At 33.9% G+C, this 16578-nt stretch overlaps 1 protein-coding gene and 2 long non-coding RNA genes across 5 annotated transcripts; 2 read left to right on the plus strand and 1 right to left on the minus strand.

Annotated features, from left to right (window-relative positions):
• On the minus strand, positions 1-3567 carry LOC118052455 (uncharacterized). 3 transcript variants are annotated; one of them, XR_004688185.2, is made up of 4 exons: positions 2268-3567; positions 1676-2171; positions 1195-1304; positions 1-888 (listed from the first exon to the last, which is right to left on the minus strand). It is a non-coding gene; the product is annotated as an uncharacterized lncRNA (long non-coding RNA). The 3 variants fall into 3 exon arrangements; XR_012170539.1 differs by having other exon boundaries at positions 1676-1824; positions 1944-3567; XR_012170538.1 differs by having other exon boundaries at positions 1676-3567.
• A 980-nt stretch (positions 3568-4547) lies between these two features.
• On the plus strand, positions 4548-7102 carry LOC118052456 (uncharacterized). Its single transcript, XR_004688188.2, has 3 exons — positions 4548-4681; positions 4818-5197; positions 6890-7102. It is a non-coding gene; the product is annotated as an uncharacterized lncRNA (long non-coding RNA).
• A 6226-nt stretch (positions 7103-13328) lies between these two features.
• LOC118052443 (caffeoylshikimate esterase) lies at positions 13329-14836 on the plus strand. Its single transcript, XM_035063434.2, has one exon. The coding sequence runs from the start codon at positions 13470-13472 to the stop codon at positions 14481-14483; it is 1014 nt and encodes a 337-aa protein (XP_034919325.1). The 5' UTR covers positions 13329-13469; the 3' UTR covers positions 14484-14836.
• Positions 14837-16578: the final 1742 nt, after the last annotated feature.

Below are 16578 nucleotides of genomic sequence, written 5' to 3' on the forward strand. Positions count from 1 at the left end.
AAATATAAATTTTAAAATTTTATTTTTTTATAAAAATATCTTAATCAGTTCTCGTAGTCTGGTATGCTAATGGTATGGTAACGTGGCGAGAGCTGCTTTTGCCGTCATTGCAGATCTAGAATGCCATGAAAGAAGTTGCTTCCAAGCCTCGCATTTTCTTTTTCAACCTTGACCGAAGCGTGAAAGCAATTGCTAACTACTTTGTTGCTTGCCCGTTTTTCTTTTCGTGGCATAATGTCACTCTGACCGAAAGCACCCACTCTCACACCTCTTTGTCGGAAAAACTTTGGAAAACCCGAAAGATCATAATTTTTCACAGCATCAGGTAAGAGAATTGATGCACACTTGGGATTCCATTCTCAGCCTTTTGCGTGTGTGCATGTGTGTGGATCGTTATATTCAATTGCCACAATCACTTGTTTCATGCCTCGTCGAAACCCGCAAAGAAAGCAACGGATTAAGATCATAAAAACCCAGCTAGCTCCGGCACAAAGCTTCCCCTGTGTAGTAAGCTCAAAACTATGGCACCTATCACCACCCTTTTCTTCTTCCTCTTTTCTTGGTTTTATGTTCTCTCCACCCCTCGAGTATTACCACACCACATTTTGAATTTTCAGGACTCCCCTTCGTTCCCTACTCTGGGATATGGTCTCATATTCCAGGGTTTTTCAACCCTCTATTGATTTGATGAGAACATAGAGCTTGCATGTCTTCCGCCGTAATTTGTTAAACATGCATAGAGGCTGCTCCAGCAAAGCTAGTCTGCAGGTCTTGCTTTTGTGCCCAGTCTTGCAGTAAATCCGAGGCAAATAATGCCTATTTCCTTGATCTCAGTCTTCAGTATGTCTCAGCATGTTCGTCTTCATTTATATCTTGTATTTCGTTGTTCTGACATTTGCAAGCACATCATATTATATTGCATGTAGAAGGTTTTTTTATATTAATGAACTAGTCTTAAGTTTAATGTAATATAATGCATGGTGCCCAATTGTTTTAATTAAGCTGGCTGGAAGTAGTCAGATTTTACCTATTTTTATTGCTTGTCCGATAAATTTAAAACCTACTAAGGATTTATCTGATGGGAAGCTGAATTTACAACTGTGTATTTTGTTATATCCTTTTTAAACCTCATCTATAAGTCAGGAAAGATAAAATTGAAGTACTAGTTCCCACCTAAAAAGTTTTAATGGTTACCTTGCTATCACTACAAAGTGCTCACACCTCCCTTGTATGCAGTTTATGGAGAGTATGTAACAGCATCGAAGCTCTAACACCAAAAATCATGCTCCCAATTTATCCTGTTACTGCCATGTATCAAATTTCCAATCAAATGGTTACCCCATGTCATACTAGATGCAGCAATTTATGACAAAAAAATTGAAACTCTCTGCCTGCATAAATTCATTTTGGTAGAGATCAAGGATCGGATAGCTAAACAGATGAAGCATTAAGCTATCAATCATCATTGTTTTGATTGGTTACCATGCTTAAGCGAATGCATATTTTAAAATCATATGAATTATTCCATAACTCAATGTTTTTGTCTGTTATTTTTCAAATCCAGAGGTTTTCAAGGATGCAAGAAACTGACACTGAGATAAGCATGCATCATTAGTGCACTAAAATATTGCCTATCCACATTGGAATGCATATTAGCAAAGACAGTACACGTTACCTCAAATTGCAGTTTTTTGGATAGTGATGTCGCAAAACTTGATGATTAATCGTGCACAACTGACCTGCCATATCTCAATGTGTGCCTCTGCACGTGTGTCGATCCAAAGTAGACAAGCCAACAAATCTTCATAACTCAAAGTTGATAAGCTGTTGTTAAGGGGGGGAAACGCGTTATTTAAAAATGGCAGAATCACGTGGTTTAAACATGTAAAATCATCAAGTTGTGCATATAATATATTATCACAACAAAATGCTCATGTTTGTACCAAAAATATTCAAAACACTGCACTAATCAGCATGGGAGGAAGGATAGTGATCGGGCTGAGTTATCTCCATGCTGCTAACAACCCATGTTGCTCTAATCTGGTTCCACTCAAACTGCCTAACCTTATTCCTAACTTTTTGATCAAATGTCATAATTCGTCTACTTAATAACAATACTAATTAAAAAACATAAAGAAGAAGAAGTCAGATTGGAGAAGATGCAATGCAACCTGCACCAACAAGAAGGGGTCATCGTTTGTTTAATATCAGATACATTTGAATTTTCTCATAACTGCAAGTAAAAAATAACGAAAAAAGATACTTACACAAGTTCATGTATTCAAACTGTAGCGAAATGCCCCAGCTCATCAAATCCTAATTGCATCAGTTTTGAAGTTGCCCACTAATTTCGCGCATCTTTAAGTGGGAACTTTCATAAACTATATAGCTATACAATTCATGCCCAGATGCAGACTTCAGGCTTCAATGATCCTAATTCTTTCTGGGGATCTGTTATCTCTTTTACTTCACAACTCCTTTGCTGGCAGTACATGATTAATCCAGAAATCAGAAAGTGCTATTTTCAGAGCATCCAGTATGCCTCGTCTCAATATAACACAAACAGACTGCTTCCATTAGGAGTCCAAACATAGAAATCCATCCAATCCTTGCCAACTATTTCGATTAAACCTTGAGCTTGTGGAACACAATAACGAGGGATCTGCTTCCAAGGTGAAGCCCTGCACATTTCTCGTTTAAAAAATGGACACTTTACTTTCAACACTCCTCTGGAATTCAACCCAGAACACTTGTCAACTAGCCCATCAGATGAAAGCTGCAAGCCAATCATCTCCAAGCTGTTTTTACCGTGGACCTGAAACTTGGGAAACAAAACTATATTTCCTGTAATCAACTTATATCTTTCAAGTGCTTCCTCTTCTTTGGCATTGGTCCAACAGATAGCCATGTTACCATAAAATGATTCTTTTGCACCAAGTTTCTCTAACCAGAGCTGGACTCTCCTGTAACGCCAAAAACCAATTGCCCCACTGAAACTTTCTTTGATCTTACCATTTTTTTAATCTATGCTGAAGATAACTGGATTGAAAAAATTGATGTAGAAGGGCTGCTTGAATTTCTTGAATGGGAATGATTGTAGATTTGAGTATTGGCAGGGCCTTCACCAGATGGATCCAAAAAAACCTGGCTAGAGTAGTTTCTTCTGTTGCTAATATCAACCATAAAAAGAACTATACTACAATTATATTTGCTTTTGTGAAATGAAAGTTGAAAAATGACATGGAAACACGATACAAGTTCTTCACTTTCAAACAAAAAAATAGCAGTAAGACCGAAGAAATGAACAAAAATATTAGGCAGATAATCAAAATTACAAGATACATCATATCATCTAATTAAATCTCTATGTAAACATAAGAAATTAATCAGACCATTTTATGTAGCAAATTATGTTAACTCTACAAAATATGATGCAATTATCGAGCTTTGGTATCAGACCCTGTCCGAATTATCAGAAACTGGTTCCACATACATAACATAGGTGCAAGATTTCCTCTAAGATATAAAGGCATTACAACCATCCTAGGAAAAGCCAACTAATTTGATATTTGTCTGTAAAATATATGAACCAAGGTAACGGTAAAGCAACCCAATACTGATTGTTTCCCTTCCATGTTTACAAATTTATGTCTATTTTCAAATTATACTGAAACACAGTTATGCAATTTGGCAACTTTAGACTCCTTTCTTGTATAATCACAAAGTAATAGAAAATAAACTGACACAATAGCAGTTAAAAGCCACAACTCGCCCACCAAGTATGTCAATCACACAATTAAATCACCTACTTGCAACCAGACCCAAATATGTGAAATCAACAAAAAACTGCTCCATTTCGATTCCTTCACCAAGGAAACTTGACATATATGTGTGTGGAAATGAGCAGTGACTGGCCGGGCAAGTTTGCGAAGAGGAATCCGCAGTATAGAGACACCAAACAGGCTTTACTGAGGAACACAAGCAGCTTCAGGGTGTCTGAAACAGTAGGTATAGTATCGTTTGTTTAATCTATTAGATTGCAGAGAGACAGCAGAGTGAAAAGGGTTTTAGAATCGAGGTTTAAGAGGCAGAGAGGCCTTTTCTGTGTGTGTGCATAGGCTTTAAGCGAGTGAATTATAAATTAGTCACTGTAGTTTTCAAAACGAATCAAATGATTCTTCTAGTTTTAAAAACTAATTAATTAGTCTTAGACTATTAAGTACTTGACAGCTCTGTCAAATTTACATATAATACGTAAAATACATTTTAAGAAAAGGAGGAAGGAGGGAGAGGTAGAGGGAAAAAGGAGGAGAGATAGGGAAAGGGAAGAGAAAAGATACGAGAAGAAGGAAAAGAGGCGACGGCAAGAGATGTGGAAGTAGAGAAGCGATGATTGTTGTGTTGGTAGAGAAAAGAGAAATAGGACGAGAGAGAGGGAATTGAAAGGGAAGGAGAGAGGAGGTGAGAGAAGCGAAGGGAAGGTGAGAAAGGACGAGACGGAGACGGGAGGGGGAGGGGGAGGGGGGAGGAAAGGAGAGAGCAATGGAGAAAGGCAGAAGATGGTTATCACAGTGTTACTAGAGGGAGAAAGAGAGGATAGGTGGACGTGGAGAGACAAGAAAGATGATGGTGGACACTAATGAATTTACAGGGGAATTTGAGCAGAAAATAAAGCATCGCAGTAAGGACACCTCATCGACACTTCAACATCGAACTCCCCAAAAGACTTACGTTATTACCAGATTTTAAAAATGTTTGGACTAGTTAATTAGTTTTTGACAATAGAAGGATTAGTTGATTTGTTTTGAAAACTACAGTGACTAAAAACGTCATCGTGGCAGTGCCGTTTGCCATAGATGCATCTGCCTGTCAAACCCAAAAAACACAAGCCTACGTTTTTCTGTGCCCCCTTCAAATAATAAAAGAAAGATGCATCTATGGCCTACGATGAGGATAAGGGAGTCATTCAAGATTTCATATTTGAAAAAATATGACTGGAATCTTCAGAGAATGAATAGTGAAAAGAAGCGGCAGTCTCAAGAAGCCAACGACAACAGCAACCAGCAAAGACTCTTGGATGATGCTGGTGAGAACAGCAGAAACCAGCAGAAACCAGCAAACAATTCTAAAGCTGTTTTGATTTGCAGAGAGATTCTCATGGTCATCACTTGTTGCTACTGTTGCTTCTGTTTTGGAGGTAAAGTTTTATCTGGGTTTTTGTTTATTTATGAGCTTAATTTGTGGGGTTTGATTCTCAGAATTCATTGCTTCTGGGCGATTCGTTGGAACTTAAGTTTGAGGATTTGAGTGTTCCTTTGATATACTCCGTGCGATATTGAAAGTGATGGTATGAATAATTAGACTACTTGGCGGTGTAGAGCCACTTGTTGAGTTCTTGGAGTCGAGTTAGTGTGCTTAGATTAATGCTAGACTCATGAATGATTGTTTAATTGTTTTCCTAGCAAGTAAGATTATACATGCATAAAGTCAGAGATGGTTTTAGGATTTGTATTGTATGAGCACCTCGATTAATCGTGATAGCCTGTTAAAATATAGGATTTTTCTATTGAATCTTGAAACTATTGGCATAACCCCCTTGACCGAATGGGATTTAGAATAGCTTAGGGATTAATCGTTTCCCTATGATGATATCGTCAATATGATGAGGTGTTGGGTGATATGTAGTTTCATTTGGAAAATCTCCTTAGGATGCTCAGAGAAATCAAAGGCGAAGATTTTCCAACAATTAATTGTGAACTGTGACGTTATTATTGGCTGATGTGTGAAGCTGCAAAGATCAAGCACCTGTGGCTACTCTATTTTTGGGCTAGAGCACTTTTAAGAGAAATCAAAATGAATATTTCCGAAGAATTAATTGAGAATTGTGGCATTATGATTGGGTTATGTATGAAGATGGAAAGATCAATCACCTGTGGCTACTCTATTTTTTGGCTAGAGTACTTTGCGAGCTGATCTACAAACTAGCAGGATTCATTTGGCTCATATTATTCCGGGAAATGAGCTCAATGCTTGAAGCCGAAGGGATCGAGGTTTTTTCTCCAAGAAAAAATGAGCTTGGGGGTTGTTTCTGATTAGCTAAGTATGTGTTGCTAATAAGACAACACGGGGGCATTTGAAGGGCAACAATATTCTTTACATTTTCTTATGGATGACTGGATTAGGAGTATAAATCAATAGCATGAGGGGAAAACTCTTGCAACTGGAAATGATGCGGTAGAGCTGGTTGTCTCATCCCACCCCCTTGGGCTTTTTAACAGATTTCTGGCATTTATTTCAGTTTGGCAGTTACTAATATCTCACTGATAACATTCAATTTGGTGGGTTTAAGGTGGATTTTGTGTTTTTAAGTTGTGGATAATACGATGCAATATACTGGAGTGATTGCGAGGGACTACGGAGAAAGCAAGTGGTTTTAAGAGTGATGATCCAATCAAGGTTTTGTATTGGCAGTGAAGTGATGAATAACGATAGCATACCCTTCCAACCTTTCTTGGACGCTTGATCATACTTAAATAACTTGTTCTTTCTGATAAACTTTTCATCAAGTTCTGGGTTGTTGCTTGTATCTTGGACGATTCCTGTTTCTTTGAAAAATCTTGTCCCTTTGCTACATCACTTTTGGATTTTCCATTTTCCTGATAGTGCTTATATATATCTTAAATAAATTATTTGCTTTTTAGAGACAGGAAAACTAATTTTGTCGGGGTGGTATCCACGTGTCTGTCTCATATGTGATCTTTAAATTGAACACAGAGGGTTCTGGTTTCTGAATTCATTATTTGCCGTAAGGACTGTGGAAAATGACAGTAACTGCGCTAGTTATATGACTAGAAAGACTTCCATTTGACATTAATTCTTTCTCTTTCAGCCTGTGTTGATCAAGACGAGGAATGAAGCTGTTTTGGAAGGGGTTAGGCCACTGAATCTGCTTTTTGAAGATAATAATTCAGAAGGTGGGACAGGAATTGTACAGTTTAGCTGTTAATGTTTTGCTAGTGTTAATAGGAAATGAAGTGATTTGTGATCAAAACTGATATCATGCCGTTGAGAGTATGCAATATGCTTAATGTTTCTATCTGGAGATTATGCTGTTTAGTTCATTTTGCACAAGTTCCAGGGTGGAGGGGAAACATTTATTAAAATTATCATCTGTAGTTGTCTTCTAACTACGATCGAATATTTGTGCAACCAAGAAAACCTCCAGCCTCCCCACCCTCCCTCTCCTTTCTTTGGATCAAACAATTCTTAAAATAATCTCTTTCCATAAGCAGTTTGGTACGGTGAAATACACCTCGATCTTATCAAACCTCAAGCTTTTAAAGCTGATGAATGGCAGGATGGAAGAGCTCTCACTTGAGAGAGAGAGAGAGAGAGAGAGAGATAGGGAGATATAGCGATTGAGATTGGATGAGAAGAGATGATTTTACGATGGGAGAGCTGTCTTGCAGTGATTGGGTGGTTCTTAATACAGATGGCACAACGGAGTCGGTACTGTTCTGGAGACAACAGTGCATTTTTTTAAAGATCAGAAAACCCAGGTAGTCATCCAATTTCCTATCATTAGTTTGTTACAAACTAACAAGGTTGCTCATTCAGACACGCTATGGTTAGGTTGTGTGGAAAGTCCTCTACTCTAAGTTAGATAACATTGTCTAGCAACTCATGCATAAAACTGGCCTCATAATTGCCTATTATTCTAAAAAGCGTGGTTTTCACCGTGTAAGGCTCCACTGCTTATTTTCTCTTCTATTATTGTAGATGGGTTCTTAAATTTTTTTCGGCAATTTAATCCTAATTGAAAACTAGTTAATTTTAATTTGTTATGAAAATATAGGATTGAAAGAAGAGAGACTAAAATGAAAAAGATGTCAAATGTGAATGGCATACTATAGATTTTGTAAAAGATACACTTTGGTCCTTGAATTTTAAAAATTACGCAAATTATTCAATTTCAGTGTCTCAATATTTTTTCAATTCAATTTTAGTACCAAAGTTTATTTTTATAATTTTTTAGTTCCTGGTTGGGAGATAAGAGAGAGGTCATTGAATTTCGGCAGAAAAGAAAAAAGTATCGTTGATATCAAATTAAACCACCAAAATAGATGATATTTGTGTTAAATGATTCCATTTGATGAGAGGAATATATATTGGGTACTTTTTACCTTTAAAGTTCATGAAAAACAGATATAAGATAGAGATGATTTGTAGATTTTATTGATTTATGTTTTTATGGCTATTTTTTGAGTTTTTTAAAGTCATATATAGGTTTATCATGGTTGCTACGGTATTTTTAGGTGTTTTTAATTAAAAAAATGGGTTGAAAAACAATCTTTTTAATAAAAAAAAAATTAAACCTCGATTCTCTGGCCATTGAAGTGGCTAGAATTTGGGCAAATTAGATGACATGTTATTATAATTTTTTTAAAAAAAAAATTATTAGAACTTAGATTTTTTAATGTAAATGCGTTGAGAAAACTTGTATGTGTAATTTTTTTATAAAATATAAAAATATCTGATAAGTAATGAAACGCAGCTCATGTAACTAGTAATGGATAAATGATATATGTGGAATGGATCCATACATCATGTTCTATTCATTCTTTATACTCATATCTTGTATTGGCTAAGTTTAAGAGTGATGTAGTGGATTATTTCCCTATAATAATAATAATAATAACAATAAAAATAATAATAAAAACAACAACAACAAGAGAAATTATAGGTATTCTCCAATCAATACATGTTCACATAAAAGTGAGATGTGCGGCTGGATATCATTGTTGCTTTCATTTTCATTGGTGATCAATCAATATTTTGGAGTGTAGTTGTGGTTATTTTTTAAAGTGTTTTTTATACTAAAATATATTAAAATAATATTTTTTTATTAAAAAAAAATTAATTAATTTTTAACAAAAAAAAATGATTTTTTTGAAAATACAGGTTGACCTACGTTTCCAAACGGGCATGAAAATTTAATATGAAATTGATGGATACCAATATGAATTGACCTGGATAGATCATAGTTTTAAAATATGGTCTAACTGATCAATTTGGAACCCAATTGATCTAGGGCTAGAACTACGCCAAGTTTATAAAAAAAATAATGGTAGTTAAAAACCTGGCAGGTTAACCGGGCAAGACCCGGTCAAAAATCTAGTTGCAACATGTTGACTATTTTTTTTATTCTTTACTAAAATAACATCATTTTGATTTATAAAAAAAATTAGGGTTAACCCGGGCGACCCGATCAAAACCTGTGACCCTAGCCTTGGACCGGGTTGACCACCAGGTTGGGTTTAAAAACATTGAAATAGATAGGTTTTTTTTAATAGTTAACTTAGCATAATAAATAGAATATAAATATTGGTAAATGTAATATAAACCTAACTTGATATATATTTATATTTTATAAATATATATGTAGAATATTTATATTATTTATTGATAAATAATGAATAAAATATAAATATATAAAAAAAGTCTTGCTTGGGGGTACTCATTGGCATCTTAATTTTCATGCGAGGGATATAATAATTTATCAGAAAAACCAATCACTTTGAGCTCAGTTTTGGAATACAAATAAATTATCGCATTCTGAAACCATCCGATCCATAACTGTACCTGAGCAGATCCGCATTCCACGATGACCAGACTTTTCCACCATGAAAGACAACCGACACTCGCCTTGAAATTCAAGACGAGGTGGTTGCACTGCCACCGCCAGCATTAATGTAGGAGTTATAATTTGAGTGTTTTTATTTTTTGTGTTTAAAAAGTTTATTTAATAATTTTATTTTAATTTTTTAAAATACAAATTAGTTCCTGTGTTTTTTCCAAAATAAACAATTAGTCCTCCTCTTTTTGAAAATAATTAATCAATACTTTGATCGCCTTGAATCCCTTACATACCACACCAACTTCTCATAGCTTTTAAATACTAAAAATACTGTATCACTCTCAAAAAATAAAAAATACTGAGCATTTAGTGTATTTAATAATGTGTTTTTTAGAAGTATTTTTTAATTAAAAATATATCAAAGTGATTTTTTTATTTTTAATATCAGCGTATTAATTTTATTGATTTAATTTTTTTAATAAAAAAAATATTTTTAAAAACAGAAATTATCACAATTTCGATCCATCAAACATTTACTTTATAACTATAAGGTGGTTCATTTGTGTTAAAAGTGATGTTTAAAATTATAATAAAGGTTATTTTTTATTTAGAAATACATCAAAATAATATTATTTTATTTTTTTTAAGATTAGTTTTTATATCAATACATCAAAACAATCTAAAAATATATGTAAAAAATAATCTTAAATAAAAAAATTTAATTTTTTTAGAAACAGGGTTTGAAATGTAATTCAAAATATTTCCCAACAGCCTTATATTGTTATTATTTTTTTCATGCTAATCACATTATTTTATTTTATTTGTCATTCTGTCACTCGTAAACAAATTGCTATATCAAAAAAAATAAAAGAAGAGAGAGAGAGAAAAAATATGTTCAACTTGTTTTAAGGGTGTGTTTGATATTCAGGTTACTGTTGTGATTTGAAAAAAAGCTATTTTATTAAAAGTATTTTTAGTTGAGGTTAGTTTGAAAAAATATATGTTTATTTAAAACTGTGGTTGAAATCGAGGTTGAACAAAAAAACAGTTTAATATGTTTGGTAACTGTTTATGCGATGCAAATCACACTCCCAAAAATATTGAAAAAAAATTTCAGAAAAAAATTTTGTAATTTGATTTTTGCACCAATTTGGACTCAAATGGCAATAGCAGTATCCAAATTAACACTATATCAAATTCTGCAAATCAATATTGTCTACACAACAATGCAATTTTTTTTTTTTTAAACAAACAGATGGTTAATTGACCTATTATAACAACACCTAATTTTTGTTCCATATCAGCATCTAAGCAAGAAAATTATTGTGCTTAATTCACAATTCTCACAGCACAATATATTCATAATATTGTAACCCAGAACAATACACAACACCTAAACATATATACATCTATATAATTATTTTCAGAGAGATGTAATTGGTTAACAGAAACACATACTCTCTACTACAACACCGTCTCTTTTTTTGTCCAAATAATTTCTTAGTGTCCCCTTGTTCTTTTGTCTTTCACACGAACTCGACTATGCAGGCATAGCATCAACAATTACAAACAAATTGTGAGAAGAAATAAAAAAGGGGAAATTATTTTAAGCTAATGCAGATGAACTAAAAAATGATACAAATGGCAATATACCTTTATATTAAGCAAATCTACAACATCAGGTGCTTGGCAAGGCGTTTCGGGTAGAAAAACAGAAGGGGAAATTATTTTTGACAGTAGAGGAGAAAACTTTTTTGCAGTGAATTTGTTTGTGAGCTCAAATTTTTTTTGTATGAGAGGGAGGAGGGATAAACACGGTGAGAATAAACGACTGCAATTAAAATTTGCAGCAACCTAACAAGATCAGGAGCTTAGCAAGGCGTCTCGGGTGAAAAAACAAAAGGGAAAAACTTTTTAGTGGGAGGAGGGATCTGCTAGGTGAGAAAAAATGAGTGCTTCATTGAATTTTTTTACAGTGGATGAGTGAACGTTTGAATTGATTTGTTGGGAGAGTGATAATAATTATTATTCAGCGACTTTTTTTTTTTTAGAGTGGAGTGTCGATGGATGACAAAAGTTGAGGTTGTTGCTGGTTAGTAACAGTTGCATTCAACTTTTTTTATAATAAAAGGTTTGACAACAAGCGGTGATCGGTCCCACCAATTTCAACCTATATTTAAAGCATAACCAAACACTTTTTAATTGTGGTTTGCCTTCACCTTTAAGGTCCAGTCGCATTACCAAACGACCTCTAAATAGCATGAGAACTTGAGAAATTTTTTTTTAACGCGAATATATGAGGAGACTAGTACTTGTCTATTTAGGAATATGATTACGGTTGCTTTTTAAAGTGTATTTTGTATTGAAATGTATTAAAATAATATTCTATTTATTTTTTAAAAATTATTTTTGATATCAATATATTAAAACTATTTAAAACACATAAAAAAATTTAATTTTTAGTAAAAAAACTTAAATTTTAAAAAAACTGGTTTGCACTACCTTTCCAGGCGGTGTAACTCTTTTTCCTTAAAAATTTACGTCGATTAAAAACTAAAAATTTTCTTGTTTCTTTTTTTGTGCCCGAGAAAAAGCTTTTGCATACATCCACGCGTTACGAAAGATCAGAAATAACCCTTTTTCTTGCGCGCGCGCGTATGTGTGTGTGTGTATAATAATTTTATTTTCTGGGAATTTGTAGCTTTTTATTTTTGCTGCGAAAGGAATTAGGTGATCTGCCTGCCTTACTTTGTTCGTGAGATGCCGCCTTTCCATTCAATAAGAAAAATCGGGTACATACATTATCTTTGACCAATCATACGCCAGAAAGAAAAAAAAGTACAAGAAAAAGAAAATATACATTAATCACTCATGGTGGTTGGTTTTCGGTGAAGATATGTGACGATTTAACTCGAAACGACTTTATTTAATGAGTTTTTTAAAATAGTTATTTATAGATATTATTAAATCCAACACAAAAATCTGATCAAAATACAAAATACAAACTAAGATAAATGCCTTCACATCATATGTATATGTATGTACAATAATTATACTTTTTAAAATTCAATATAATATATACATTATTTAATATTAACATGGCATACATGTAAAATTTATAATTTTATCATTTAATATAATGTTTGGTTTTTCAATGCTGAGAGAATAATTAACAATATTTTATTTCATGATATTCACTTTGAAGAAAGTAATACATAAAAAAGAGGATAAAGAAATCTTATGTAGAATTCTTACATTTTTGGTGGGTAATAAATTTAATTTTATGTTTGTATTTGTCTTTTTATTTAAAGTGGACTTTAATTAATAACCAATAACCAGTTTAATTTTATAATTGATTTTTTTGTGCTCAAAAGTCTTTGCTCAATAATTATTTTTGGTTTATAAAAAATAGGCCATCATTGTGGAGTTACTTTTCATTTTATATTTATCAAACAATTTTTTTTTTAAAAAAAATCCAACCGAGAAATCAAAATTATTTAAGTATAAAATTAATTCCAGCCCAATAGTTTTTTTTATTTTTTTTAGAGTCTGCCCAATAATTATTATTGGTTTCTTCTCATCTGCATGCAAGCACACCATGCTCCAAAATCACTGGATCCCCACCTCTTTAAACCAATCAAAGAAATACATGAAATGTAAGTTGGTTGAAACACTCATATTAATTAATACACACACACGCACCCAAACCCAAACTCTCGATAAAATCCATAATCACACTTTCAATAATCTCCCCCTTCCCTCGCTCACTCACTCCACAATCTCCTCCCCTCTGACACCTTCACCCCCCAACATACCAAAGAAAAATAAAAAAATGGTGCAGCACCCAGTGGCAGAAGCCAACGATCAAAGCCCATTCGGGACCCTTTCCCCCTCTGAATTCTACGCCAAACACCAAGTGACCCACAATTCCGAATACATCACTAACTCCCGGGGTCTCAAGCTCTTCACTCAATGGTGGACCCCACTTCCCCCGACGAAAACTATCGGCTGCGTAGCCGTTGTCCATGGCTTCACCGGTGAATCCAGCTGGTTCGTTCAATTAACTTCAATTCTCTTTGCTAAACATGGGTTCGTTGTTTGCGCTATTGATCACCAAGGCCATGGCTTCTCTGATGGGCTTGACAACTTGATATATCACATCCCAGATATCAACCCAGTTGTGGAAGATTGCATGCGGTATTTTAAGACTTTTCGCGAGACTCACGCGCCCAATTTGCCGGCTTTTCTGTACTCGGAATCCCTGGGTGGGGCGATAGCTTTGTACGTTACGCTCCGTCAGAGAGGCGCGTGGGATGGGTTGATTTTGAATGGGGCTATGTGCGGAATTAGTGCCAAGCTCAAGCCACCGTGGCCGTTGGAGCACTTGCTTTTCGTAGTCGCGGCCGTGGTACCCACTTGGAGCGTGATTCCCACTCGCGGGTCGATTCCTGAGTTGTCGTTCAAGGAGGAGTGGAAGCGGAAGTTGGGGTGTGCGAGCCCGAAGAGGGTGACAATGAGGCCACGCGCGGCCACGGCATACGAGCTTATGAGAGTGTGTAAGGAACTTCAAGGGAGGTTTGAGGAGGTGGCTGTGCCTTTGTTGGTTGTGCATGGTGGTGATGACGTGGTGTGCGACCCTGCGAGCGCCAAGGAGTTGTATGAACGCGCTGCGAGTGCTGATAAGACATTGAAGATGTATTCTGGGATGTGGCATCAGTTGATCGGTGAGCCCGAGGAGAATGTGAATTTGGTGTTTGGGGATATGGTCGAGTGGCTCCAAAACCGTGCTGAACGCTATAAGGATGGGGATGTGGCTCGCGCTGCTGCCAGTGATGGTGGCGCGTGATATGTTCTTTGTTACTGGTAGGAAAATCTTCTTTCAGATAATTTAATGTGGTAATATTTTAGCCGGTGCAGTCATGGATAATAACATGTACCAGCCAACGGGCAACCTGTTATTTTTTTTTTTAGGTATTCGAGAGTATCTGTACCAGTTCAGGTGCACTTGAACTAATCTCTGAAATTATAAAGATAATGACCAGTAAACCTGTGACCAGAGGATTATGGCACTGGGCAACCCGTGATTTTTAATATGGAAGGTGACGGAATTAATAAAGGAATGGGACGTTGCTCTAAAATTTGTATTTTCTTGTGATTTTTAAAGTTTCCTTTTATTATTATTTATGATTTTTTTATTGATGATAATTTTTTTTATTAATGTTGACTTAATTTGTAAAATAAGTTTGACTAATCAACTTTGTCGTATTTACTTTTGTAATCAGAATATACTTATATGCTTTGTTAATAATTTTTTTAATATAAAAAAATATTTAGATATTACTAATGTATTTTTAAATATAAATAAATAAATTATATAAGAGTTGATCTAATGTAATTTAGTTAATTTAATAGTAAAATAATTAAAAACATAGTTTAATTAAAAATAATTATAAAAAATATTGAGACAAAAATGTAATGGATTAATTTGGGTTAATTTGTTAAATTATTGGTTCAAATCATGAAACTAAAATAACTTCATAAATCAAAATCAAATATGAAAGTCAATTCTCAATTAAATTGATGTTGTAGGATTAAATTGCAAAAAAATAAATTCAATTGAAAAGAGAGACTAGAAAAACAAATAACTGTCAACTCAGGTTAACCTATTAAAATTACAACCCATGTCTTGTGACTGTACTCTATAGAAAGCAGAATGAAACAAATTATGATGCTAAAATCTCAATTAATCTAATGTTGAAAGATAAAATTAAAAAAAATATTAATTAAAAAAATATCTAGTTAACTCAATATAATCAATCAAACTTGTGACCCGGATAATGAGATTGAAATAACACAATAGAAAAAAAAAAGTCTAATTTTCAAATAAAAAAAATATTAAAATATTAAATTCAGAAAAAAAAACTAAAAAAAAATATAAAAATAAACTCTAGTTAACCCGCGACTCAGGATAAGTAATCATGATATTGAATGATAAAATTAAAAAGATTAAAAAAATAACCTGAGTTGACCTGGGTTAATTCACCAAATACGTGACTTGAGCAATAAAACATGAATAATTTTATAAAAAATAAAAAAAAATTATAAATTATAATTTCAAGTCAACCAAATATTAAAAAAAAAATGAAAAAAAAAAATCTAACCCCGTTTATGGAGGCAGCAGACCATTTCAAAGGGAAGGTAATACTATTTTTTTGTACCTTACTCCAGTACTATGTAACAATAACTATACACCATCACAGGACAAAACTTGAAGCACGCAGCATTGTATGATCTCATATTCCTCTACTTTTGTTCTTGAAAGTGTAATACACAGACAACCCAGATATGATTATTTTTTTATCAGACCAGATATGAATTTATTTATTTTTCATTTTTTTTTTCTGAGAAGTGGTTGTTGTTGATACTGAAGCTATGTATTCTACTGCAGCTTTTGCAACAAACTGTAAAATGGTACCTCAATTCGAGTTCTCAATCCTTACAAGCGAAAACTATATAATTGGTGGGTTTGCTGTAGCTTCTCTTTGTCCATGTGCAAACTGGATATAACTCTATGAAAAGTCGCATAGCTTGGTTTCGAATTAAAATCCACTTCATGCATTAGACATGGAAAACAAAGGGAAAAATGTTTGATCATCATCATCATCATTTCACTCCTTGATATGTTTTTTCCTTAGACTTAAGAAAATCTTTAATACATCTACTATATAATGGCGCAATCAACATTTGCTGAAGAATTTCTAGAAAATAAAGTTTTTGATTCAACCAGTTCCAAACTTGAAAGAAAATCTTCGACATTCCATCAGATTTCATAAACTCTCATCATCATCATCATTCTACTCATTGATATGTTTTTTCCTTGCACTTCGGAAGATTTTTAATACATCTATTATATAATGACACACTCAACATTTGCTGAAGAA

The sequence above is a fragment of the Populus alba genome, chromosome 8 (genome assembly GCF_005239225.2).
Source record: "Populus alba chromosome 8, ASM523922v2, whole genome shotgun sequence".
Taxonomy (NCBI): domain Eukaryota; kingdom Viridiplantae; phylum Streptophyta; class Magnoliopsida; order Malpighiales; family Salicaceae; genus Populus; species Populus alba.